This window comes from Lemur catta, chromosome 7, assembly GCF_020740605.2.
Source record: "Lemur catta isolate mLemCat1 chromosome 7, mLemCat1.pri, whole genome shotgun sequence".
NCBI lineage: Eukaryota > Metazoa > Chordata > Mammalia > Primates > Lemuridae > Lemur > Lemur catta.
In genome coordinates, this window is record NC_059134.1 from 97,451,657 (window position 1) to 97,477,821 (window position 26,165).

The 26,165-nt window shown below is 38.2% G+C and overlaps 1 protein-coding gene across 2 annotated transcripts; it reads right to left on the reverse strand.

The window, feature by feature from the left end:
- Positions 1 to 1,433: 1,433 nt before the first annotated feature.
- Positions 1,434 to 26,165, reverse strand: LOC123642732 (glycine N-phenylacetyltransferase-like). 2 transcript variants are annotated; one of them, XM_045558131.1, is made up of 6 exons: positions 25,988 to 26,164; positions 15,959 to 16,054; positions 12,184 to 12,291; positions 6,060 to 6,186; positions 5,038 to 5,209; positions 1,434 to 2,666 (listed from the first exon to the last, which is right to left on the reverse strand). In XM_045558131.1, exons 2-6 carry the CDS (start codon positions 16,034 to 16,036, stop codon positions 2,264 to 2,266), a joined length of 888 nt encoding a protein of 295 aa, XP_045414087.1. In that variant the 5' UTR covers positions 16,037 to 16,054; positions 25,988 to 26,164; the 3' UTR covers positions 1,434 to 2,263. The 2 variants fall into 2 exon arrangements, with proteins under 2 accessions (XP_045414087.1, XP_045414088.1); XM_045558132.1 differs by lacking the exon at positions 12,184 to 12,291 and having other exon boundaries at positions 25,988 to 26,165.

The window sequence follows — 26,165 nt, forward strand, 5'->3', positions numbered from 1 at the left end:
ATATATATATAGTCAAATGCTAACACATGCTTTGATAACACATAAAAATAATTAATACAAATAATCTGCATCTTATCTGGAGCTGATTTTGAAGTGTAAGAAAAATATTCCTATTGTATAGGACAGTAATCTAGGTGGAAGTTAAAAGAGATGACAAATCTACACCAGGCACACTTCAAAATGTTCAAAAATGTTTCCCTCCTATGCTGGCTGGTGAGAAAGAGTTGTAAATTGTGAAAAGTCTAGGAAAGATGTCCCTAAATCTATTATGTCTTGAAGATTTGTAGAAGGAAAGGGCCACAACTTAATATCTGAGAGAAAAGCTTGTTACTCAATGCTTTTCAGGCTGCTGGTCTGCAAGCAGGACACATTCTCTCTTGTCCTAGTCAGGCAGGCCCCATATGCCTAAGAGGTGGAGCTTTCTCAGCATCCCTCTTTCTCACCTCCATGACAGCCAACCACAGCCTTGTCTCCATGGCTGACATTACATGCCAAAGTGTTCTTTCCCTGTTTACCCAATGTCTGTGCAATTATTGCATCTTAGACATAAATAACTTGTTTTTGTTTTCACAGGATGATAGCTGGAAAGAATTTGCCTTGAATTTCAGGTGAAGCTTTGGACTTCTGACTTTTGAGTTGGGGCTGAAACAAGTTAGGACTTTTGGGGACTATTGGGATGGAATGACTGTATTTTGCAATGTGAGATGGACGTGAGATTTGGGGGGCAGTGCAGGGATGAAATGCTATAGATTACATGAAGTTTGTTTGTCCCCTCCAAATCTCATGTTGAAATGTGGTACCAGGTATTGGGGGGGTGCCTAGTAGGAGGTGTTTGGATTGTGAAGGCAGATCCCTAGTGAATGGCTTGCTGTGCTCTTTACAGTAATGGGTCTCCCTCTTTTAGTTCCCTGGAGAACTGATTGTTGAAAAGAGTCTGGCACCTCCCTCCCCTCACTCTCGTCCTCTCTTTCATCATGTGATCTCTACACTCCAGCTTCTCTTTGCCTTGTGCCATGAGTGGAAGCAGTCTGAGGCCCTCCTCAGAAGCAGCTGTGACAAGTAGATCTGTTTGGACAAACGGCATGAAAATTTCATGCTAATAAGCAGGACAATTTCGTCTTATTTTGATGTCACTAACTTCAGTCCCTAGAATTTTCCTCAAGAAAATGCATTTTTAAAAAGAAAAGAAGAAAGGAATAATAAAAAAGAAAATAAACAGTATTATAGTTAACAATAATTTACCATATATTTCAAAACATCTAGAGGAGAAAAATTACATTCCCAACACAAAGAAAAGATAAATGCTTGACGTGCTGGATACTCTAATTACCCTGATTTAATCATTACACACTGTATGCATGTATCACAATATCACATGTACCTCAAAACATATATGACAATGATATACCAATAAAAAATTCAGTGACATTAAGTAAAGGTTATATAAATGTGCTTTATTGGTGTAATTGAATATTTGTCACTATTGATCTATCTTTTTATCTTTTCCAACTATCCCCTCTCCATGTCCTATGACTGATGGATCTTCTATCTTAACTTCTACAATCAAACATAAAATTTCTTCATGGTAGGGTGCTTATGACAATGGAAATTAACCCAGCCTTGGGAAGATAATGCTGTTCTCACTTTCTTTGACTGGCAGTGAGGAAAAATGCTACCATCAGTTCGTCTTCCCTTATTAACTCTCCCAGGTGTCATCTACACCCAATATCACATAATTGTGGGTAATATGTTAATATGGTTATTGAATAGCGATCAAAGGGCTAACCCTGAAAGAATCACCTCAAAATACCTACAAAAGAGATAAGACACATTTTGGCCACTAAATAAAGAGGACATAGAAAAAGATAGGAAAAAGTTATACTAATCAGGAGATAGTGTCACATCTTGGCAAAACTGGCAAGACTTGTCCACAGGCAACAATCCATATGTGAGATTCGGGATTTCCAGGAGGAGCACTAGGGCAGCACGCAGTTGAATAAAAAGTGTCACTGAGATCTAGGTGTGTAGGAAATTGAGCAAAGCCAGGGGTCATACTCCAGGACGATCTGACCACACCAGGTCTGCTAGCCTGGAAGGACAGTGTGAGCACAAACCTGTTGGCCATTCACACTTTTTTTCCAGAGTCCAAACAGCACTCCCTCCCTTCCTGCTGATTACAATTTGTTCTTTCTCTCTGTCCAGCACCCACTCCTCCAGCCACATGCACAGCCCACCCAACTTTGACTTATATTCAGGGCTGGTTTCACAGAGGTGTACAGTTCCACTGGTTCCAGTCACACGGCATGAGGATATGTTGCAGAGTGTGACTCATTTTCTGTATGAATTTATTGTCTCTGTCTGTATGCATATACGTGGGGAAGCCAAGGTTTTCCAGAGCCTGGGCCTGGAAATAGTTGACATAGGAGACAAGGCCTTGGCCCCGGTACTGAGGCACGGTGCCACCCATCCGCATCTCTCCAGTGTGGTCTATTAGGGCCCAGGACACAGGGGTCCCTTCAGGCCCCAGCAGACAGGTAGTGAGGAAGGTCCGGATACAGCGCTCGATGAATCTCTGGCTCCTCTCGTTACCACCATAATGCCAGAATTTATTTACCAAGGCAGCATGGGTGATTTCCAGAGATGAGAGTTTAAACATCTCTTGGTCACTGTTGATAAAAAGGAAAAAGAAACAGCCTATAATATCATACATACTGTGAAGTATTATATTGTTTTTGCCCAAATTGTCTTGCGAGGCAAACAGGAACATGGGTAAGGGTATGGTCTCAGCAGCTAGACTGCCTGGGTTCATAAACTGACTAGCTGTGCCATCTCAGGCAAGCAACTTAATATCTTTCTGCCTCCATTTCTTCTCATATAAAAGGAAGATATTATGAATAGCACCTCTATTAAAGGACAGATATGAATATTATAATAACTCTTATATGAAAGGTACCTAGGACAGCACCACACAAACAATAAAAAATTCATAAAAACTAAGTATTGTTCAGCTGGGAGCAGTGGCTCAAGCCTGTAATCCTAGACTCTGGGAGGCAGAGGCAGGAGGATTGCTTGAGTTCAGGAGTTGGAGACCAGCCTGAGCAAGAGTGAGACCCTATCTCTACTAAAAATAAAAATATTAGCCAGGCGTGGTGGTGCATGCCTGGAGTCCCACCAGTGGTGACTTGGGAGGCTGAAGAAGGAGGATCACTTGAGTCTGGGAGTTTCAGGTTGCAGTGAGCTACAATGATGCCACTGTACTCCACCCAGGGAGACAGAGTCAGACTCTGTCTCAAGCAAAAAACAATTAAGTATTGTTTTCCTCAATATTGTTGTGACTATCCATGTAAGATGAGGCAGGTGATATCACCCCCATTTTATAAATGAGAAAAATGAGTAAACAGAAAATAAATGAGTGCCCCAAAGCACACTATAGCAGGCTGTAAAGCGAGAGCTTCAAATCATGGAATCTTAGAATGTTGGTGTCCAAGGGTCCTTGGCCACTATGTTGAACAAATAGCAACATGGAGTGCAGATGACCACCATTCCAGAGGACTGAGGTCTGAAGGCTCCTGCAATGGTATAATGGGGCTTCAACAGACATCCTGCAAAGAGCCTAGGATGTGGAACTGGAAGATCTAGACTCAAGCCCTTGACCAGGCACACGGTGATCAAGCCACTTCATCAGAGCCAGCTTTCTGCCAGGAAATGGGGAGAATGTCTTCTTCCCTATCACATAGGATGGACAAGACGATCCATGAAATTCTAGACGTGGAGGCGCTTTTTAGGTTGAAAGTGTTTTACAATGTGAATAAAGCTCTTCAGGATATATTAGAGCATAGAGGACCAAGGGATTGAGCATCTCTACATCAAATTCTATCATCGGTTTTCAATTCTACTCAATAGTAGACTAAAAATGAATGGGGGGCCGGGCGCGGTGGCTCACGCCTGTAATCCTAACACTCTGGGAGGCCAAGGTGGGTGGATCGCTCGAGGTCAGGAGTTCGAGACCAGCCTGAGCAAGAGCGAGACCCCGTCTCCACTAAAAATAGAAAGAAGTTATATGGACATCTAAAAATATATATAGAAAAAAAAAATTAGCCAGGCATGGTGGCACATGCCTGTAGTCCCAGCTACTTGGGAGGCTGAGGCAGAAGGATTGCTTGAGCCCAGGAGTTTGAGGTTGCTCTAAGCTAGGCTGACGCCATGGCACTCTGGCCAGGGTGACAGAGCGAGACTCTGTCGCGAAAAAAAAAAAAAAAAAAAGAATGGGGGAGAAATATAATTTGTTTAAATTCTTTTTATTGGAAAACCTCTGCTCTGTGAAGTGAATTCATTAAATGTTATTTATTAAGCACCTACTAGATGCCAGGTACTGTTCTAGCTATTAAGGATCTATCAGGGAACAATACAAAGAGGACCCCTGCTCCCGTGGGATGTGAAATATTGTGGGGAAGGATTCACACAACAGGCAAGTGTATAAATATGCAAATAAGCCAATTTTGGATAATGATAAGAAAATGATTAGAAAATAAATCTTGGGTTTTATAATGAAGAATTATAGGAGAAGGTGGTTTTAGATAGGGTGCTTTGGAAAGAACTGTCAAAGGAAATGATATTGGAGAGTATGAATGGCAAACAGGGAAAAGTGTGTGAAGATCAGAGGGAAGAAGTTTTTAGGCAGATGGAAAGCAAATGCAATGACCCAGAGGTATGTATGAGTGTATGACAATCATGTGTCAGAAATGCCAGAGCTGCTGGTAGGAGTGAGCAGGAGGGATAAGGTGAAGTTTAAGAGGTGACGGGTGCAGGTCATGCACAGCCTTTGAGACCCAGGAAGGACTTTGGATTTTATTCAAGTTCAGCTGAGAAACATTAGTGGCTTATAAGCAGGAGAATGACATAATCCACATTATGTACTAACAGTATCACCCTGGAAATGGATTTTAGGGAGGCAAGAGTGAATGTAGGGAGAGAATGGGGGAGGCTATTTCAGCAGGAAAAGAGGTGAGTAGTAAGAGTATCTTTCACCAAACTCACATAGCCTTGGGTCTGCCAGATTCAGGACCAAAGTTCTTGTTCTCCAGCAGGAAAGGAACCAGTTTCCTTGCTGTCTTAGGCATCATATAGAGAAGGCACTGCGATCTTTTGACCCCAACGAATTTGACAGCTGCAAGACTTTGTATCACCTCATCCAGGCTGGACTGTGAACCTGGATTGGAGTAAAGAAAGGAGAGAAGTAATTGCCCATTTAGAAGCTACAAGAAGTTGCCCAGTGAAAATATGTAGGGCTTAGAGTCAGACAATCTTGCTTGAGGTGTTGGCACTAACTCTGTCACCATGGGAAAGTCACTTCCTGAGAATGTTTTCTTAGGTATAATAGAGATAATACTAGAAATCCTTAGTGTATTACTGTGAAATCAAAGGAGAAGTGGTATTTTAAAATAGTAGCCAATCTTGATTGTGCACATACTACACTCCCAGGTATTGATTTGATATCTCAGTTAATCCTTATATTGAACCTATGCTTTAGAGTCTTTTACTATCATTTTTATATATGAGGACACTGAGTAATAGTTAAGACGCTGTACAAGAATACAAAGCAAGTAATGGGCAGAGAAAGGATGCCACCGTGGGGAGTCTGACTCAAGAGGCCAGCTGTGCTCATAACTGCAGCTACTGTTGTCCTTGGTGACCTGGGAGGTGCTCTGTGGCACAATGAGCTGCCTTTGTTATTTCAGGAATGAAAGGCCGGGGAAGAAGCTCTACTCTCACATGCAACCATACTAAAAGATCCTGAATATGTCTGAAAAATGTGTCATGAATCCTCAGCTAATAAGAAATTACATTACTCACAGTTCCTTGTATCAGCCCCATAGTTTGTAATTCTGCTCCCCTGAAGAGGTGGTGACAGCTAGTGCAATAAATGAACATCAAGCTGAGAGTCTAGAATTTGGTAGAAAGATGTAAATGTTGTAGAGGAATGTGCTCCAGATGAAAAGTGACCCTACAATGTAGACACAGGTGGTCCCAACACCCAGCCTATATTCCAGTCTCCTTACTTTGGATCTGCAAATGTTGTTTCCAGTTGATGACATCCGATGTGCCAAGACATTCTTGACAGTTCTTGGGATCTTTAGAATAGACTAGGTAGGTGTTGGTGTAGTGATCAAAGTCATCTGTCATCTCCTGTTTGGTTGGACAACATGGGATAAATCAAATGGTTTATACCAAGAGATAGCAATATTTGTGTTTAGTATTTCATTATACTATGCTATTTTATGAAATTAAATATCAATTTTTGATGTATTATAATTATTCTTGAATCATATACATCATGAAACCAAGTCAGAGACTCAGTCAACTTATGATTAAAAAAAACACTGCTGAACCAGCTATTTATATGTTGCGTTACAACTTTGAGTTAACCAAACATGCATTGGTTTAAAAAGGATTCTTCCATAATTCTGTAATCTTCAGGAGAAAGAAAAGTATTATGGTGAAAGACAAGCTTCTCTTTCAAAAGTAAAACTTACTCTATTTCAAAGAGTTTCACAACAAATGTGCTATGAACATGACAATATTAAAACTTCCATCTACACATGATGAAGCTACACAAAAATGAAGACACGGAATGTCTTTAAAATGTAAACCATAATGTGCTATTTTTTAAAAAAAAATCATTTGCCTTCTCAGCAAAATTGAAAGATATTTGGTCAAAAAAACTTCTCAAAGTTAACAAATATAAAGTGGGATTATTTGAAGATGAAGGAAGGATCAAAAGACAACTACCCAGCTAGGGTAGAATAGCTGAAAAATTTTGCACAGATATGCACTCATAACTCAGCAATAATATGAGTAACAATCAGTATTTTTAAGATCACATTACAAAAGCAAATATTATTCCATTTTTAGATTTTCATAATTTAAATTCATTCATTTTTATGTTCTGTTTAGTTTTTCTAAAATAAATTTTGTCATCTACATTTAAGGTATATAACATGATGTTATGGGATACATATAGATAGTAAAATGTTTAGTATAGTGAAGGAAATTAACATATGCATCATCTTGCATAATTACTCTTTTGTTTTGTTTTTGTGACAAGAGCAGCTAAAATCTACTCATTTAGCAGGAATCCCAAATATAGCACAATTTTATTACATATAGTCCTCATGTTGTGCATTAGATCTCTAGATTTATTTATCCTCCATAACTGCTACTTTGTACTTCTGATCTACATCTCCTGATTTCCTCCCCTTTCCCCAACCTTGGTAACCAGTATTTTATTCTCCATCTCTGTATATTTGAATATTTTTAAAAAAGATTTCACATATAAGTGAGGTCATGTACTATTTTTCTTTCTGTGTCTGGCGTATTTCACTTTGAATAATGTCCTTCACATTCATCCATGTTGCAGCTAATGACAGAGCTTCCTGTTCTAAGGCAGAATAAAAATATTCCAGTGAATACATGTATCACAGTTTCTTTATCTATTCATCTGTTGAACACTTAGGTTGTCTCTATATTGTCACTGTTGTAAATAATTCTGTAATGAATATGGGAATACAGATATCTTTACAAGATGATGATTTCATCTCTTTTGCATACACACCCAGAAGAGGGACTGCTGTACCCAGAAGAGGATTTGCTGGGTTATGTGGTAGTTCTATTTTTAATTTCTTTAGAAGCCTCCATACTGTTTTCCATAATGGCTATACTAATTTACATTCCCTCCAACAGTGTACAAGGTTTCTCTTATCTATACACTCTTGCTAATGTTTATCTTTTGGCCTTTTGATAATAACTACTTTAACAGGTATGAAGTGGTATCTCATAGGAGTTTTGATTTTCATTTCTCTGATGATTAATGATGTTGCACAACTTCTCATGTAACTGTTGGTCATTTTTGTGTTTTCTTTGGAGAAATGTCTTCAGGTTTTTGTCCATATTTAAATTGAGTTGTTTTTGAATTATTCTGTTGTATGAGTTTATAAATTTTGGATATTAACCCCTTATCAGATATATACTTTGCACATATTTTCCCAGTCCATAGGCTGGTGTTTCATTTTAATGATTGTCTCCCTTGCTGTACAGAAGCTTTTAAATTTGATATAGCCCCATTTATTTATTTTTCTTTTTAACCTAATCTTTTAGTGTGATATCCAAAAAAGTCTTCGCTGAGAGACCAAAGAATGACTCAGATAGGACCGGCTTGATGACTTAGACCAGTTTATTAGAGATTACTTACTAAGGCACTTGTCCCTGGGCAGCACAGGAATTTCTTCCTCAGGAGCTTTCTGGCATGCAAATCCACATCTGCCCACCCTGATGTGTTGCTTTAGATGCCTTCCCAATGAGTAGTACAAAGTTTTTACATTTTATCTGTGCTTGTTCACAGGGAAACATACCACACAGGCACGGTACCACCATCTTATGCTGTCATGCAGCCCATGTTATGTTAGTGATATTACAATTTTCCACTAGGTAGGGATTTTAGTATTACAATTAGCTAAAGCTCACTATAAGACAGCCAAAGCAGTTATAAGGAGTCAGGGCTCCTTCTGAACAGGCTATTTCAGGGCAAGAAAGTGCTGAGGCACCCAGGACAGTGCTGGGCACTTTTCCCAGGCCCAGTGTGTACCTTGGTACCTTCCCGTCTAGTTTGTAACAATTTTGCTGAGCACTCCAGGTCAGCACACTGATTCAGTTATGTGGTGGGGAGCCTGTATTTTTACCTCAGTCATCTACAAATAGAGATAATTTTTAGGTCTTCCATTCTGATTTCTATGCCTTTTATTTCTTTTTCTTGTTTGATTGCTCTTGTTAGTACTTTCAGTACTATGTTGAATATAAGTGGTGAGAATGGGTATCCTTGCCTTGTACCACATCTTAGTGGAAAAGTTTTCAGTATTTCTCCATTGATCATAATGTTATCTGTGTGTTTTCCATGAATGGCCTTTATGGTGTTGAGAAACTTTCATTCTATATTTAAAATATTGAGAGTCTTTTTTTTTTAATCAAAACAGGATGTTGGCTGGCCCAGACAACTTGTGAGACTCTGTCTTTAAAAAAGGAAAAGAAAGGAAGAATGGAAGAAAGAAAGAGAGACAGAGGAAGGAAGGAAGGGAGGGAGGGAGGGACGGAGAGAGGGAAGGATATTGGACTTTGACAAATGTTTTTCTGCATCAATTGAGATGATCATGTGGTTTTTATCTTTCATTCTGCCAATGTGATATCTCACACTGAGTGGTTTGCATGTGTTAAAACAGCCTTGCATGCCAAGGATAAATCCCACTTGGTCATAATGTATAATCTTTTTTGTTGCATTGTTAAATTCAGTTTGCTAATGTTTTATTGAAGATTTTGGCATCAATGTTCATCACTATAGATCTTGGCCTATAGTGTTGTTTTTTTGTAATGCCTTGAGTGCCTTAAGTATTAAAGTTATGCCAGCCCCAGAAAACATGTTCGTGAGTATTCCCTCTAGCTCTATTGTTTGGAAAAGTTAATTCTTCTTGAATGTTTGGTAGAATTCAGTCATGATATGATCTGGTTCTGGGCTTTTCTTTGTTGGGAGGTTTTGGATTACTTCTTTAATATTTTAATTTATTATTGGTCTGTTCAGGCTTTCTAGTTCTTCCTGATTCAGTTTTGGTAGGTTGTATATGCCTAGGAATTTATCCATTTTCTCTAGGTCTTTGAATTTATTGGCATATAACTATTTGTAATAGTCCCTCATGACCATTTTTATTTCTGAGATGTCATTTGTAATATCTTCAATTTCATGTTTTATTTAATTTATTTGAGTTTTCTCTATTTTCTTCTCTAGGTAAGGATTTGCTGATCTTATTTTTTTCAAAAAACTGACTCAGTTTGAATGATAATTTCTATGGTTTTTATACTTCCTATTTATTTTATTTCTGTTCTAGCCTTTATTATTTCCTTTTTCCTGCTAACTTTAGGTTTAGTTTGTTCCTTTTCTATTTCTTTGAGGCGTGATGTTAGACTATTTACTTGGAATCTTTCTTCTCTTTTAATACAGACATTTACTGCTGAAAAATTCCCTCTTAGAACTGCTTTTGCTGTATCCCATATGTGTTGGTATGTTGTGTTTTCATTGTTATTTTTTCTTAAGATAGTTTTAAATTTTCCTTTTCGTTCCTTCGTTGATCTGTAGGTTGTTCAGGAGCATATTGTCTAATTTCCACATATTTGTGAATGTTACAAGAGTCCTGTTATTGATTTCTAATTTCATACTTTTGTGGTCTGAATTGATACTAGATATGATTTAATATTCTTATATTTGTTAAGACTTATTTTGTGGCCTAACATATGGCCTACTCTGTAGAGTTTTCCATGTGTGCTAGAGAAAATTATGCATTTCCATTATGTTGCTGCTGAATAGCTGAATATGTCTGTTAAGTCCCTTTGGTCTAAAGTAAAATTCAAGTCCAGTTTTTCCGCATTAATCTTTTGTCTCATTTATCCATTGTTGAAAGTGGGATATTGAAGTCCCTTACTATTATTATATTGCCATCTATTTCTCCCTTCACTTTCATTAATATTTGCTTTATGTATTTAGATGCCTAATTGTTGGACGCCCATATATTAAGAATTGTTATGTACTCTTGATGAACTGACCCTTTGATCATTAAGTAATGATCTTTGTCTGTTATGACAGTTTTGAACTTGAAGCCTATTTTATCAGTGTAGCCATCCCACTCTGTTTTAGTTAATATTTACATAAAATATCTTCTTCCATCCTTTTATTTTCAGCTGATGTGTGATCTAAAAGCTAAAGTTGGTCTCTTGTAGGCAGAATATAGTTACATATTGATTTTTTTAATCCACTTATCAGCCATTCCGTTTCTTTTGATTGGGGAATTGAATTCATTCACATTCAAGGTCATTATTGATAGGTAAGGACTTACTACTACCATTTTGTTATATGTTTTCTGGTTATTTTGTAGACCTCTTGTTTCCTTTATCCTCTAGTGTGGTCTGCCTTTGTAATTTGGTAATTTTCTGCAGTGCTAAGCTTTGATTCTGATTCTTTTCTCTTTCTAATTTCTATATCTGCTGTAGTGTTTAATTTTGTGGTTACCATGAGGCTTACATAAAACATCTTATAGTCACTATGGGCTATTTTTCGCTGATAACAACTTAACTTCTGTCACATATAAAAACTCTAGACTTTACCCTTCCCCCAACAATTTGTGTTTTTGATGTTACAATTTACATCTTTTCATACTGTGGATTCCTTAACAACTTATTGTAGCTTTAGTTAGTTTTGACTAGTTTGTCTTTTAACCTTCATACTAGAGATATGTATGATTTGTACACTCCCATATAATATTGAAGTATTCTGGGTTTGTATTTACCTCTACCAGTGAGTTTTGTGCTTTCATATGAATTCATGAAAGTAATTATTGTTCCTTCTTTTCTGCTTAAAAAGCAATATACACTTACATTTTATTTCTCAATAACTTATATGAAAATGATACTATATCAATAACATTGATATTATTACATGCTTGGATTTGGATTTTTACTTTACATTTGTAATGTGCTTCAAACATAGTCATATATGAAATGTATTAACCACCTTGTCTGAGTTATTTTTTAAAGTCTGGTATTGAAAATATATTCCCAAATACAGACATTGTACCTTGTTCCTTATATTTTCCTAACATTCTTTATATATACCTTCATATATTTTTAGGTGTTAGTTTCTCACCTTAGATTGTACCCCCAGCCCTTGTAAGCTGTAAAAGTCTATTTACCTTCAAAATCCAGTTTTGGTGAAATGTCTACCAGGAAGGTTCTCTGGTCCTCTCCTCACAACCCCTGGAATCTCTAGTTTTAATCATCTCTATGCCAGTGCTACTTCTGTATCTTAAAGCATAATCTTAAGTAAAGAGCATAAATATTCTTTAAACAAGAACATTTCTTAAAACAAAAATATAAATTTCTTGTATGTTCTTGTCCATTTTCACACCATGTTGAAATTTATCTACTTCTCTGTGATTTCCTCAGGCTGTGAGATTCTTGAGAACAGAGATTTTTTGACCATGATGATGATTAATTTCTGTTTCCCTGGGGTCTACCATATTGCCAGGCACAGGGTAAGCACGCAGAAAATATAAACATAGAGGCGTATTTATTCCACGTCTGGCAACTTACCTGCTCCTGAGGGCGGACAACCACTGTGTTAAAGTCAGGCCACTTGTCCACCAGGGCCTTTAGATTGAATGGGTTTCCCTGGTTCATATGGAAGACAGTTCCATAAACCTACAGCATTCAACAAAGTGGGAGGTCAGCACATTTCAAAGGAATAATCAAGTGTCTTGTGTTTGACCAGGACAAGGCTTATTTCTATGAAATTATGGTAAATAACTGGTAGGACATCTAGTTTAAACAATCTTCAGGTTCTATTTTATTACCCCAAATAGAAATAAACTCAGGGGTCAAACCATGAGAATATTTTATAAATATAGTTAAAAGATAAGTAAAATGAATAAATAAAAAATCATATAGTCTCACATTGTAGAATTTAGTGTTTTATTTTTCCATTTTCTTCCATTTATTTATGTATATACACTATAAACAATAACATTACTGAATATGTATTAGTTTAACATCTATTTTTCACACATACACTGTACTATGGTACTATGGGCATATTTCCATGTCAGTAAGCACAAATCTACATTACTATATTTAATGACTTCTTCATGTCCATTATATGGAAGGACATATATTCCATATATTCACTATTCCTACTTCCTATTGTTGGTCATTTCAGTTTTCTCTGATTGTTTAGATTAATTTAATTTTTCAGTGAATACTCTTTGCATAAATCTTTGCAAATGTGTCTGTTATTACAGTTTTAGAAGGAGAATTTCTGGGTCAAATGTCAACTACCATTTAAATATTTTTCCTTTTGCATATATACCCAAATTACTTTCTGGGAAGGTTAAATGAGCTTCCACCTATTTAGTAGGTAGAGTCACAGCATAGTGTTAAAAGCACAGGCTTTGGTGACCGAAGTTCAGGAATATTACATATGGTGCTATCTATTTAACCTTTCCTACAAGCATTTGTTCAAACATCAGTGCCCTCAAGAAGAGCACTAAAGAAGTTGAGAAAGAGAGAGCCTCCAAAGTGGAGGTGGCCTTGGGGTTGTGGGGAGAGGAGATACAGCAGTGCATAGCAAAGTGGTCCTTGGGACCTACGTGCGGTTGGGAACATAATGTCTCAGCAGACAGGGTAGAAAGACGCCAAAGGTTTATAGCAATGTCGCTCATTTCATTCTTGATAGGCGTAATCTGTGTCTTCTCTCCTTATTCCTTGGTCAGTTTGATTAGAGGTTTCTCAACATTATAGATCTTTTCAACGAACCAGGTTATAGACTCTGATTTTCTTCATTATTTTTCTCCACTCACATTCATTGACTTCTACTTTTTAAAAAATATAACTGCCTTTATTCTGCTTTCTTTGGGGTTAATTTGCTCTTTACCTAGTTTTTAAGGTGAAAACTTAAAACATTGATTCATTGATTTGAGATCATTCTTCTTTTCTAGTATAAGAATTTAATGCTATAGATTTCCCGCTGCTTTAGTTACATCCCACAAATTTGGATATGTTGTACTTTCATTTTCATTCAATTAAATATTTTCTAATTTTCCTGGTGACTTTGAAGCATGGTTAATTTAGGAGTGTGGTTGTATAATTTCTAGAAATTTGGGAAATTTACAGATACTTTATTTTTTTAATATTATGTTTAATTTCATTATTGTTTAACAACATACTTTGTATGTTTCAATTTATTAAAATTTCTGAAAAGTATGGTAAATGCTCTGTGAACACTTAAAAGGAATATGTATTCTTCTGTTGGTGGGGGAAGCATTCTGTAAATGTTAGCTAGTTCAAGTTGGTTTATAGTATTGTTCAGTTCTTCTATATACTTGTGTATTTTCTGCCTATTCTGTACAGTACTGAGAGAAGAGTGATGTTAGGTTTGTTCCAGGTGGGAACCCGAAAACTATGTCTAGGACAGAATGTGGTTAATACAAAACTTAGGTTTGTAAAACAATAGCAGCAGAAGTCTGGAGAGTCCTTAGACTTTGTAAATCTAACAGACAGCTGCAGCCAGCATTCCTTCCCTCTCCCTCCCTGATAGAGACAAAGTTTATCCCTTCCTAGCTCTCCTGATAAGGATGACGCCAGAGCTGAAGGATGTTGTGACTGGGACAATGGTCTCAAGAGTTAGTTGTTTGCAAAAGAATTAATTACAAACTGCTGTTCTGGCCCACTTACTTACTCCCCCCCCCCCCCCCCCCCCGCCGAAAAAACCCTCTATAAAACCCAAGGCTCTCTCCTTTTCTCTCATGGATGCTTTTTCTCCTCCACCCATCTGCACCCAGATGCTCAAAATACACAGCATTTTGCTACACATGAGGCTTCATGTGTGTGTATCTCTCTCACCTCTGGACCTAACAAGTGATAAAGTCTTTCATTTTATTGTGTGGGTTTAGCTATTTTTTCTTTCAGTTTTTAAGTTTTTACCTCATGTATTTTGAGCCTCTGTTGTTAGATGTATAAATTTCAGCATTTTTTAATGTCTTCTTGGTGATTTGACATCTTTGTCATTATATAAAGGCACTCTTTATCCCTGGTAACACTCTAGTCCTTTTGCAAGATATACTATTCTGGAAAAAAATCTTCCATGGTATAAGATCATTGATCCATTTCTAAAAGAAAATTTCTGTCTCATCAAAAATAATCCGAGGTGGGTGGATCGCTCGAGGTCAGGAGTTTGAGAGCAGCCTGAGCAAGAGTGAGACCCCATCTCTACTAAAAATAGAAACAAATTAGCTGGCCAACTAAAATATATATAGAAAAAATTAGCTGGGCATGGTGGCGCATGCCTGTAGTCCCAGCTACTCGGGAGGCTGAGGCAGGAGGATCGCTTAAGCCCAGGAGTTTGAGGTTGCTGTGAGCTAGGTGACGCCACGGCACTCACTCTAGCCAGGGCAACAAAGTGACACTCTGTCTCAAAAAAAATAAAAAATAAAAAATAAAAATAATAGTACAGGGAAACCAATTTGCTGGTGAGTACATGTGGTGCTTGTTTTTCCATTCTTGGGATACTTCACTTAATAGAATGGGTTCCAACTCTCTCCAGGAGAACAAAAGGGATTCTATATCACCGTTATTTCTTATAGCTGAGTAATACTCCATGGTAGGGGTGTATACCTACAGGATGAGTGTGTTGCGCACTGTCTGGGGAATGGTCATGCTTGAATGTTCTGACTCGGGGGGAGGCGATGGGGGTATAACTACATGATGAGTGTAATGCGCACTGTTTGGGGAATGGGCACACTTGAACGGTACATGGGCAATATATGTAACCTGAACTTTTGTACCTCCATAATAAGCTGAAAAAAAAAAAAACTACAGAAACACAAGTAAAAAAAAAAATAATACATAATCCTTTGGAGTTTGATAAAATAATAATTGATTTATTAATAGTTTCAGAGCAGAATCATGTAGTTAACCACTTATCAGGCAAATAATTGTTTCAAAATAACAAATTAAACATTAATGTGTTAGTTTCAGTCAATGTTGCAACTTTGGGAAGACTTCTAGTGTTATATAACACAATGCTTGAAAGGGTACAAAGAAATATTTTGAGTCAGCACACAGCAAAGAACATACTGGATTCAAATCACAGCGCAACTCACTATTGGTGTTATCTTGGTCAAGGTATATAACTGAGCCTCACCAATTACATGGATAATATACCTGCCTTGCATCAAGGTGACGTTACTAAATGAGATGCTACACAAGTGAGTGCCTGACACAAAATAAGTGCTCAGTGAATCCTTGTTCTCTTTCTCAGCTCTTTTATAGGCAGTTCCTAGTCCTTTTTTCTCTAAGAATGTTCCACTCTCACCTTTAAGGACTCAGGGAGACTATTCCTCAAGGATTTCTCTAGCATATGCAGCATCTGTGGATTCTGCAAACGGAACATCTTGGCAGGTAGCTTAGCCTACAGAGAGGATCAAGAAACATCAAGTAATGAGAAGAGTTGGAAGACACAGGCACAATATATAGTTCTAATGAGTGGTCTGGCCTCCATTCCTACTATTTCATTGGTTCCCCATTTACTAAACTTCTCACTAACACCAAGAAAGAATTAGACTGGTGGAAAGTACAGGTATCTCTTTCTGACATTATTTCGAATACCATTTTTCAACTTCTAAAAATATTTCTGAAATTTTCATTTTCATTGTTACACCACTCAGAATTCCAGGAATGAAAGATGCACTGAGAGTAACAAATCTGTTCTCTAAGCATGTGTAATCATCTTTTGAGATTCGGTTTCTATCCTTGACAAACCTGACTGTGCCATGAGAAGCTGTATGACATCGGGCAAGTCATTAATACTTATTTCCTCAATTCCTTAGTTTCCTCATTTATAAATGGCTATGATTGTAGTACCTGTTCCATAGAGCAGTTGAGAAAATTAAATCAATCAGTACATGTAAAATTCTTGGAAGAGTGTCTGGGACATAGTAAGCACTCAATGCATGATTATAACTATTACTCTTTTTATTATTGTCATCACCACAAGCAAGAGTTGACCCAGACTGCCATCCAAAAAAGTCCATTGGGTGGCTTTTCTTATACACAACAACTTGGTGTCGATTTGAAACAAAGTGCAAAGGATTAAATGGGGGTAATCCATGTAATCTGGCACATGGTAAATGAACTAAGTGTCAAGTCTTTAGTAGAGAGCCTAGCTTGAGCAGAACTTAATATATGTCAGTCATTTTAGTTACTGCTAGCATTATTATTTATTATTTATTCATTTTTATTTATTTTTATTTCAGAATATTATGGGGGTACAAACATTTTGGTTACATGCAATGCCTTTGCCTCGCCTAAGCAGGGCTAGAAGCATGCCCTTCCTCCATACTGTGCTCTCTGCTTCTATTAGTTGTAAGTTTACTCCCCACCACCTGACCGGCACCCAGTGACTATTACTACCATGTGACCGGCACCCAGTAACTATTACTACCATGTGAGCACCTTAGTGTTGGTCAGTTAGTATCAATTTGATGGGAAGTATATGTGGTGCTTATTTTTCCGTTCTTGTGATACTTCATTTTGAAGGATGGGCTCAAGCTCTACCCAGGATAATATAACAGATGCTAGATCACCATTGTTTTTTGTAGTTGAGTGGTATTCCATGGTATACATATACAACATTTTCTTAATCCACTCATGTATTGATGGGCATGTGGGTTGTTTCCACATCTTTGCTATTCTGAATTGTGCTGCCATAAACATTTTTGAGTGCAGATGTCTTTATTATAGAATATCTTTTTTTCCTTTGGGCAGATGCCTAGTAGTAGGATTGCTAGATCAAATGGTGTTTCTATTTTTAATTCTTTGAGGTATCTCCAAATTACTTTCCACACGTAAAATTTGGGTGTAACCCATCGGGTCCCAGACTTTTTCTTGTTGGGGGTTTTTAATTGCTGCTCCAATTTCTGTGCTTGATATCAGTCTATTCTGGAATTCTATTTCCTCCTGATTGAGCTTAAGGAGGTTGTATGTTTCCAAGAATTTGTCCATTTCCTCCACATTTTGTATTTTTTGGGCGTATAGATTTTTGTAGTATTCAAAGATAGTGTTTTCTATTTCCGTGATGTCTGTGGCAACCTCTCCTTTTTCATTTCTAATTGAGTTTATCAGAGTCCTTTCCTTTCTAGTTCTTGTCAGTCTAGCAAGAGGGCTGTCAAGTTTGTTTATCTTCTTGAAAAACAAACTTTTGGTTTTATTGATCTTCTGTATAGTTCCTTATTCTCAATTTTATTTAGTTCTGCTCTGATCTTAGTTATTTCTTTTCTTCTGCTAGGTTTAGAATTAATTTGCTCTTCCTTTTCCAGTTCCTTGAGACAGTTTATTAGTTTGTTAATTTTTGAGCTTTCTGTCTTTTGGATGTGAGCATGTAATGCTATTAGTTTTCCTCTCAGGAATGCTTTTGTTGTATCCCACAGATTTTGATAACTTGTGTCCCCATTATCATTTAGTTCAAAGAATCTTTTGATTTCCATCTGGATCTACTCCTTGACCCAATAGTCTTTCAGCAATAGATTGTTTAATGTCCATCACTTTGTGAAGTGGTGAGGGTTGCTGTTGCAATTGAACTCTAATTTTATACCACTGTGGTCTAAGAAGATACATGTATAATTTCTATTATTTTAAATTTGTTGAGGTCTGATTTGTGGCCTAGGATGTGAATGATGTTTGAGAAGGCTCCATGAGTTTATGAGAAGAGTGTATATTCGGCTTTATTTGGGTGGAATATTCTGTAGCTGTCTATTAGACCCACTTGTTCTAGAGCTCTGTTTAAGTCCATTGTTTCTTTGCTTCTTTTCTGCTTGGAGGATCTGTCCAGTTCAGTCAGTGGGGTGTTGAAATCCCCAGATACTATGGCATTACTGTTTATCATGCTATTTAGATCAAACAGGTTTGCTTTATGTATCTGGGTGCTCTTGTGTTGGGTGCATAAATGTTAAAAATTGTTAAGTCTCCTTGTTGGGTTTTTCCTTTCACTGTTCTTTAGTTACCATCTTTGTCTTTCTTTACCTTTGCTATTTTAAAGTTTATGTTATCTGAAATAAGTATAGTTATCCCCGCTTTCTTTTGGTTTCCATTTTCCTGGAAGTTTTTTTTTTTTTTCCAACCCTTGACCTTGAGTCTGAAAGCATCTTTGTGAGTTAGATGCATTTCCTGGAGACAGCAGATACTTGGCTTATGAATTTTTATCCATTGAGCCAGTCTATGTCTCTTCGGAGGACAATTCAAGCCATTCACATTTATTCAGAGAATTGATATTTGGGGTAGATTTCTGTTCATATTGTTGGATAAGTTCTTATCATTTTGTTTTACCTCTCGAGCCAATGTGGAATCCAGGTTCTGGACTTTAAGTCTTGAGTGATTTTACTTGGGTGGTTGTCTATATTATGCTGTTCAGTGTATAATGCAGGTCTGAGTACTTCCTACAGGGCAGGTCTGGTCTTCGCAAATTCCATGAGTGATTGCTTGTCTGGAAAAGTCTTTATTTCTGCCTCATAGATGAAGCTTAGTTTTGCAGAAGAATTCTAGGTTGGCCATTATTCTGTTTTAGAAGATTGAGGCTAAGTGCCCGCCCAGTCCCATCTGGCTTGTAAGGTTTCGGTTCAGAAGTCTGCAGTTAGTCTGATAGGTTTTTTTTTTGTAGGTTACCTGCTGTTTTCATCTTACTGCTCGAAGATTTGCTTCTTTCTTGCTTACCTTGGCAAATGTAATAATTATGTGATGTAGTGATGGCTTTTTCACATTAAGTCTCCCGGGAGTTCTATGTGCTTCTTGTATCTAGATATCCAGATTTCTGGCCAGGACAGGTATATTTTCCTCCAGTGTTTCAAGAAATAGATTTTCCATCCTTTGTGTATTTTCTTCTCTCTCTGGGATGCCTATAATTCTTATGTTTGGTTTCTTTACATAATCCCATATTTCTTGTATATTTTGTTCTTGTCTCTTGCTTCTGTGTTCTTTTTCTTCATCTGATTTGTTTGGCAAATAGGCATTATCTTCAGGCTCTGAGATTCTTTCCTGTTTTTAAGGCTTTCCACTGTGTTTTGTAGTTCCTTAAATGCTTCTTTCATTTCCAGTGTTTCTGTTTGGTTCTTTTATAATATTTCAATTTCTTTAGATAATTTTTCATTCATTTCCTTATTGCTTTTGTGGCTTCTTTGTGTTGGGTTTGTATTTTCTCTTCAATTCCATTGAGTTTTCTTATAATCCATATTTGAAATTCTTCCTCCAAGATTTTAATCATTTCATTTAAATTGGTATACGTTGTTGAGGGTCTAATGATTTCTTTTGGGAGTGACTTTTCTCTCTGACCTTTCATGTTTCCTGTGTTCTTTCACTGATTCTTTCTCAACAGGCTACTTGGTCAAGAACTGGGTGAGCTAGGACTGGTTTATGGCCCTAACTCCAAGTCCCCAAAGGGACGTTCCTTGACAGTGCTGGAAAGAGTCACGCTGGTCTTGTATTGCCTGAAAGGTGTTTTAGCAAGTATGGGTACCTCTGACCTGTTGTCTTCCCAGCTTGCCAATGGAGATTAGTGAGTTTGGTTCCCCCAGCTTAAGCCCACAGGTGGTGGATCACACTTGTGTGTATGACTCCACTGCCCTCTAATAGCATGAGATGGAAGGCACTGTTAAGCTATGGGATTACCCTCTCTGTTGTTGATTGTAGTTTGCATGGAGGAGCCAGTTCTCCAGGTAATCTAATGCCTTTGTGTTGGGCTCTGATCCCTTAAATGGGGTATATGAATGCCCCGATTTTTGGGAAGGGTCTTGTCACTACCGAGGGTTACTTGAACGCTGTTCCCCATTTAGGTGGTGATAAGGGCAAGATAGACCATAACTGGTACCTGCAAGCCTGAGTGTGTATGCTTTTATGGTTCCTTGATCTGCTGCTAGGGGGAGCCACTAATATGTTTTCCGGACACTTTCGCCACTTTTGGGAGGCCGCTCCTGATGGGAGGGGTCCCTTGGTGCAATTGCTGAGGACTCTGGTCAGGATTTTCCTTCCTGGTCCACAAACCCCAAAGCTGGCAGCCACCCAGATGCAGAAAGTGAGCCCTAGAGTTATGTTCTTATGAGATGATCTAAGCCAGTCTGGTGGGCTGAATCAACAGGAGGCCCCTGTTGCTTAGCACCAAGGCCCTGCAGATTCACACCAGTCACACAGGGAAAGCACCTTTTCTCCCTTCTCCTTGCCTCCAAGAGCAGAGCCCGCCACACCTGGAGAGAAAGGCGCTGGGGTGGGGAAGGGGTGTTGTCTGAGACTGCTGTGTGCCCCAGCATCTGGGGATCCCACAGATGGCAGCCCTCCACCCTTGGAGCACCGGTGTTGGGGGACACGCTCAAGCTTCACCCACCAGCACCGTCCCGGCTAGCTGAATTGACAGATCGAGGACTACTTTTTAGCACCAAAGTCCTGCCGCTGCATGCTAGCCGCACAGAGAAAGCGGCTCCTCTGGCTTCTCCCCACCTCCTAGGGTGGAGCCCGCCATGCCCTGGGCGAAAGTCTCTGGGATGAGGAAGGGGTGCTACCCAAAACCACATCACGCGGCAGCATCTCCAGGCTGTGGACCCCATAAATTGCGGGCACCCACCCACAGAGAGCCAGCGCTGGGGCCGACTCCTCAGGGGTCAGCAGATGGCTGTTCAGCGGGCTGAATCCACCAGCCGCCAGCTGTCCCCATTTCATCGTTGTCCCGCTGTCTCACATCTGTCCGGTAGAGGGTCCTGCTCTCTCTGTCCCGCCCCCAGTCGGCAGAATCTTCAGCAATTGCCAGGGACAGCGACCCACTTTCAGCGTTCAACTCCTTTGTTCTGATCTCCTCTATATTCATTCGAGGGAATGTCAAATTAATAGAATTATTTACTACGTATCTTTTGGGGACAGGTTTCTTTCTTTCAGCAAATCCAAGCAGTAGTGTTTTTCAATAGTGCATTCCTCTTTATTTCTCAATGGTATTTTATTGCGTGGACATATCAGAGTTTGTTTATCTACTAAGCTGTTGAAGGACATTTAGGGATGTTTCTAGTTTTTCATGATTATGAATACCGTTGCTATAAACATTTGTGTACAAATCTTTGTGTGGGTAGACGATTTTATTTCTCTTGGAGTGCATTTCCAAGGTGATAAGGTAAGTGTATGCGTGACTTTATAAGAAACTGCCTGTTCTCCAAAATAGAAGCACCATTTTACATACTCATCGGAGTGTGTGAGACTTCCATGTGCTCCACATTATTTCCTGCAGACATATTCAGCCATATCGGGGAGTCACTGACACAGTAGGCAAAATCCTCAACAGTACCCTTCAAATCAGTGTGGAAAGAAGACTCATGGAGCTAATTCTCAAGGCAGGCCAAAAGGTTAAGGTCAAAGTGCTTTTCAGTAGATCCAATTCTACGAGGAATTGACAATGCTGAACTTCACCCAAGACCTATGATTCTGAGACACAACAATGGTTGGTTAAAAAAAAAAAAAATCCCTTCATCCTCCCTTTGTTTTCTGGAAAAGGCTAACTGGAAGGACTCATACTTTCCCAAATGACTTACACAGGACTCTGAGATGTCCTCTTTGTTTACCTATGACAAGGCCAAACACGGACTCTACAAAGCCTCATACTTTGCCTCACAAATGATTAACTGAACTGCTCATCTCCACTGATAAACGAGAAGAAAATACTTATTAGCCAAACTCTGGCCAGTTTTCTCTCTGTCCCCCAGGCTGAGTGAGCACACAACACCTCCTTAATAACCCCCACCAAGAATAGACTGAACTCAGGTAAAATACTGGTGCCACTTCGCCACACTGGGTTCTTCCTCACCCTGTTTATTCTTCCCTCACAAATGGTTAACTAAACTGTTTGTCCTCACTGCTCCAGCAGAAGAAAGTTCTTGTTGGCTAACTTGACCAAACTTTGGTTAAGCTTCTCTCCAATCCAAGGGGACTCTGACCTTTGACCCACCATCAGCCTGAGCCAACACTGGCATACAGGAAAATTCTCCTTACTGTGAAAAAAGACATTGAATAAACCTTATTTATTCTTCCTATGAACAAAACAGACCTTTTTTTTCCTGACCTTTTAGATGTTTGTGGATCTTAGGATCTGAGGGTTCGCCCTATTGTAACACTTGTTCCTCCTCTTGCAGTGCTCTCTTAAATAAAATTTGTCCTTACCTAAGATTGGAGTTGTTTTTTTATTTATAAATACTTTGGCACAGTTTCAATATAAGTTAAATTGACTTTTGTGGCTGGACTGGAAAACCTGAGTATCAACCTATTCATTCATTCATCTATCCATCCATTAATTCATTCATTCAAAAAATCTTGATTGAGAACTTACTGTAGTGGCTTTGTAAGGTATCACCTTGCCTAGGCAGAAAACCATGTCCTGGAATTTCCTTCCCTGCACATTTCCAGTTAGGATGGGCCACCAGAGAGATTTTTACAGGAGATTTGGAAGGCAGAATTGAAGCAGCAGCCATTTTTTAACTCATGTCTTGACACAAGGCACTGGCTGGGCAGAAAAATTCTCCACTGTCCCCAGGATCCCCTTTCAGCTTCTTTGTCATCTGAAACAAGTATGTGTGTTCAAATCCATAAACGGAGAAACCTGGGAGGACACCCATATTACCAAGGACAGAGTCAACAAGAACTCATAAGGTTTCATACTGTCCTTGTGAGCTCCAGCTTGTGCTGTGGATTTCAGCTTATTCTTTCTCTCTTCCACTTAAAATTTATTTTTCCTTCCTAACAGCCTTCTCCGTGTACTTTAATCTTTAGTAATATCACAGTGGAAGTAACATCCTTGTAGACACTGCTTAACTAGCACACATAATTACATAAGATTGAGTCCCTATAACAGATCTCTTACTTCTACTTCTCTGTTTGGACCCTGACAAATACATTTACCCTGATTAACTTTTTGAGCAACTGTGAGCTTTGAATAAACTATCATAGACATGTTTCCTACTGTCTAAGAACCCGTAATCTAGTAAGGAAAATAAAGCATGCATGTAACTAAAAATACTACTTAGAATTAATCATTTTATATATGTGCAAAACAGTGCTGTAGATTTCATGACATTTTGAAGCAGTTTTGTTGATGTGAAACACTTTCATGTGGTCTAAATTATGTCATTAATCTTTTCATTTTTATTATCAAGTGATACTTAAAACTTATTCACTCACCCTGTCCCCAATTGTGACCTCTTCTTGAACCTTGCTCCATTCCTAAATCTAAAGGTCTAACATGTATAGTGTATGTTACTAAGTAATATAAAGTTGCATTTCTACATTTAGACTTACTGTATCCAATCAAAATTTTCAAAAGGATTGAATCATAATATGCTGACTAAAAATGGTGGACAACATGCTGTAGCAAATAACCACATCAAATGTTCTGCCTAAGCTCTATGAGATTTCACAACAGGGAGATCTTACTTCTAAGTGGAGGCTTTACAGGATTCTTAAAGGAGATCGAACCCTAACTGGCCAATGACGAGGGGATGGTATCAGAGTATAGGTGAGTTACTATGGTCCAGGGAAGCACTGGCTAACTCTTTGTGTTAGGAACTATGAAGAAAATTCTTCTTGTTGTAATAGATTCAAACATTGATTAAAATCAGCTTTGGAATTTGCAAAATCCTATCTACGTCATGATAAAGTTACTGTTGTTGAAATTCATCTACCTGCCTACCACTTCCTACTTTCCTGGTCATTTGTTTAAATGATCTCTGATCTATTTCTGATGTCAATGTACTTAGTTTATAAATACTAGGAAACTAAATCTGGCTAGCTGCTTCTCTGCTAGAATTTCATATATTAAAATTCTAATCCCTAAGATGATGCTACTAAGGGGTGGGACTTTTAGGGATTTGGTTATGAGGGCACCCTTTCTACCACATAAGGACACAACAAGAAGGTATCATCTGTGAATCAGGAAACAAGCCTTCACCACACATCAAATCTGCTGGCACCTTGATCTTAGACTTGCCTGATTCCATAAGTCAGAAATAAATTTCTGCTGTTCATAATCCGCCCAGTTTATGGTATTTTTTAATAGCAGCCCAACTGGACTAAGACAAAGTTCCTATTGAAGGCCAAATATATGCTGGGCATAAGAATTCATACCAATTGCTGTTTTGAATAAAGTCCCAGATCAGAAGAGAGGCACGTGTGCCAAGTCTCACAAAATCTTGAGCTAAAGGCATCTCAGAAGATTATATGAATGTAAGAAGCAAACAGTTTAATGCCAGATTACTGTGGATGCAATAATAACATATTTCCAGGAACATTGGGTACAACCTTCTGCGCACCTACACAAACACCTTGAAAGCACAAACATGATATTCAACAAGTGTAGTTAACTCTAAACTGAGGAAACCCAAGGGAGCTAGTGTACTTTGATGGATTTCCTGCATTGACAATGAATTAGCAATGTCCTGTAAAGGGGACTTCAAAACCTATGACACAGTGATTCCAGTAATTGGAATTTATCCAAAGAGAAAAATTTTAAGGAAGCAAAATGCCCTGTGAAAAATTTTGTAAAGCAATATTAACTTATAGGTAAGTGCTGAACACAATCTCAGTGTCTCTGTATAAGATCATTTACACAAATAGTGGTTTATCATTATTTTACTACTCTAAAACCCATTAACATGAATACTATGATATATATGGTGACATATGGGAGAGTATTAAATGTGAAAAGGTAAAAAAAAGTGCATAAATTTTAATTAAATGTGTAGTAGTCTTTTTTGTGTACATTTTTATATACTACATATATAAAGAGAACATTTGGAAGGAAACACCAAATAATATTAGGAAGTATTACAGATGAGATTTTTCAATTGCATTTATATTTTATGGTTTTAAATTAATAATTCATCCCCTCTGAATTCTAGCCCTTTGTGACTTTATGCAGGGCACTTAATTTCCCTGGATATCAGTTATCCAAGGAAACTTTATTTAACCTTGGGTTAAATAAATGCCACCTGAGCCAGTATACTCCTTTCCAGCGACTATTACATTTTCTGCCACCCACTAACAAATGGCAAGCTCCCAAGTCCCTCCATTTTTATTTATCAGTTCAAAACAATACATGGCTTTATCTAGTCAAGAATTTCTCACAGATCTAGGATATTTCCCTGTATACAGTAAATGCCTGATAGAAGTTTTTCAAATGGAAGAGCTTCCTTTTCACCTAGTATCATTCTCAGCATGAATGAGCTCAGAAGTTCTTATCCACATCCAACAGAGTATTTTGATTCATTCCACTCCAGTGGGGAAGTAAAAGGAGATAGGGGGTCCCAGATCAACAATTCTCCTCTGTTCTTACCTGCAAAGCTGTCTTCTCATTCAGTCTCTGCAGAGGTCCAAAGATAAGAAAAGAGGCAGCAGATTATTCCAGAAGGTGTAATGCACTCTTTGAGTATGGTGATCTTAAAGGATATCCTTTGAGACAGCTGAGCTGATGGTTTTAATAGAAAATATGCACCAAGCTGTGTAAACTTTGA

Coding starts and splice junctions, on each gene's coding strand:
- LOC123642732 (XM_045558131.1), bottom strand. CDS start 16,036: ATGTTCCGTTTGCAGAATCCACAGATGCTGCATATGCTAGAGAAATCC. Junction 6,187..12,183: donor TTGTCCGCCCTCAGGAGCAG/GTAAGTTGCCAG, acceptor CCAACCAAACAG/GAGATGACAGATGACTTTGA. Junction 2,667..5,037: donor TCTGGCAGACCCAAGGCTAT/GTGAGTTTGGTG, acceptor TTTTATCAACAG/TGACCAAGAGATGTTTAAAC.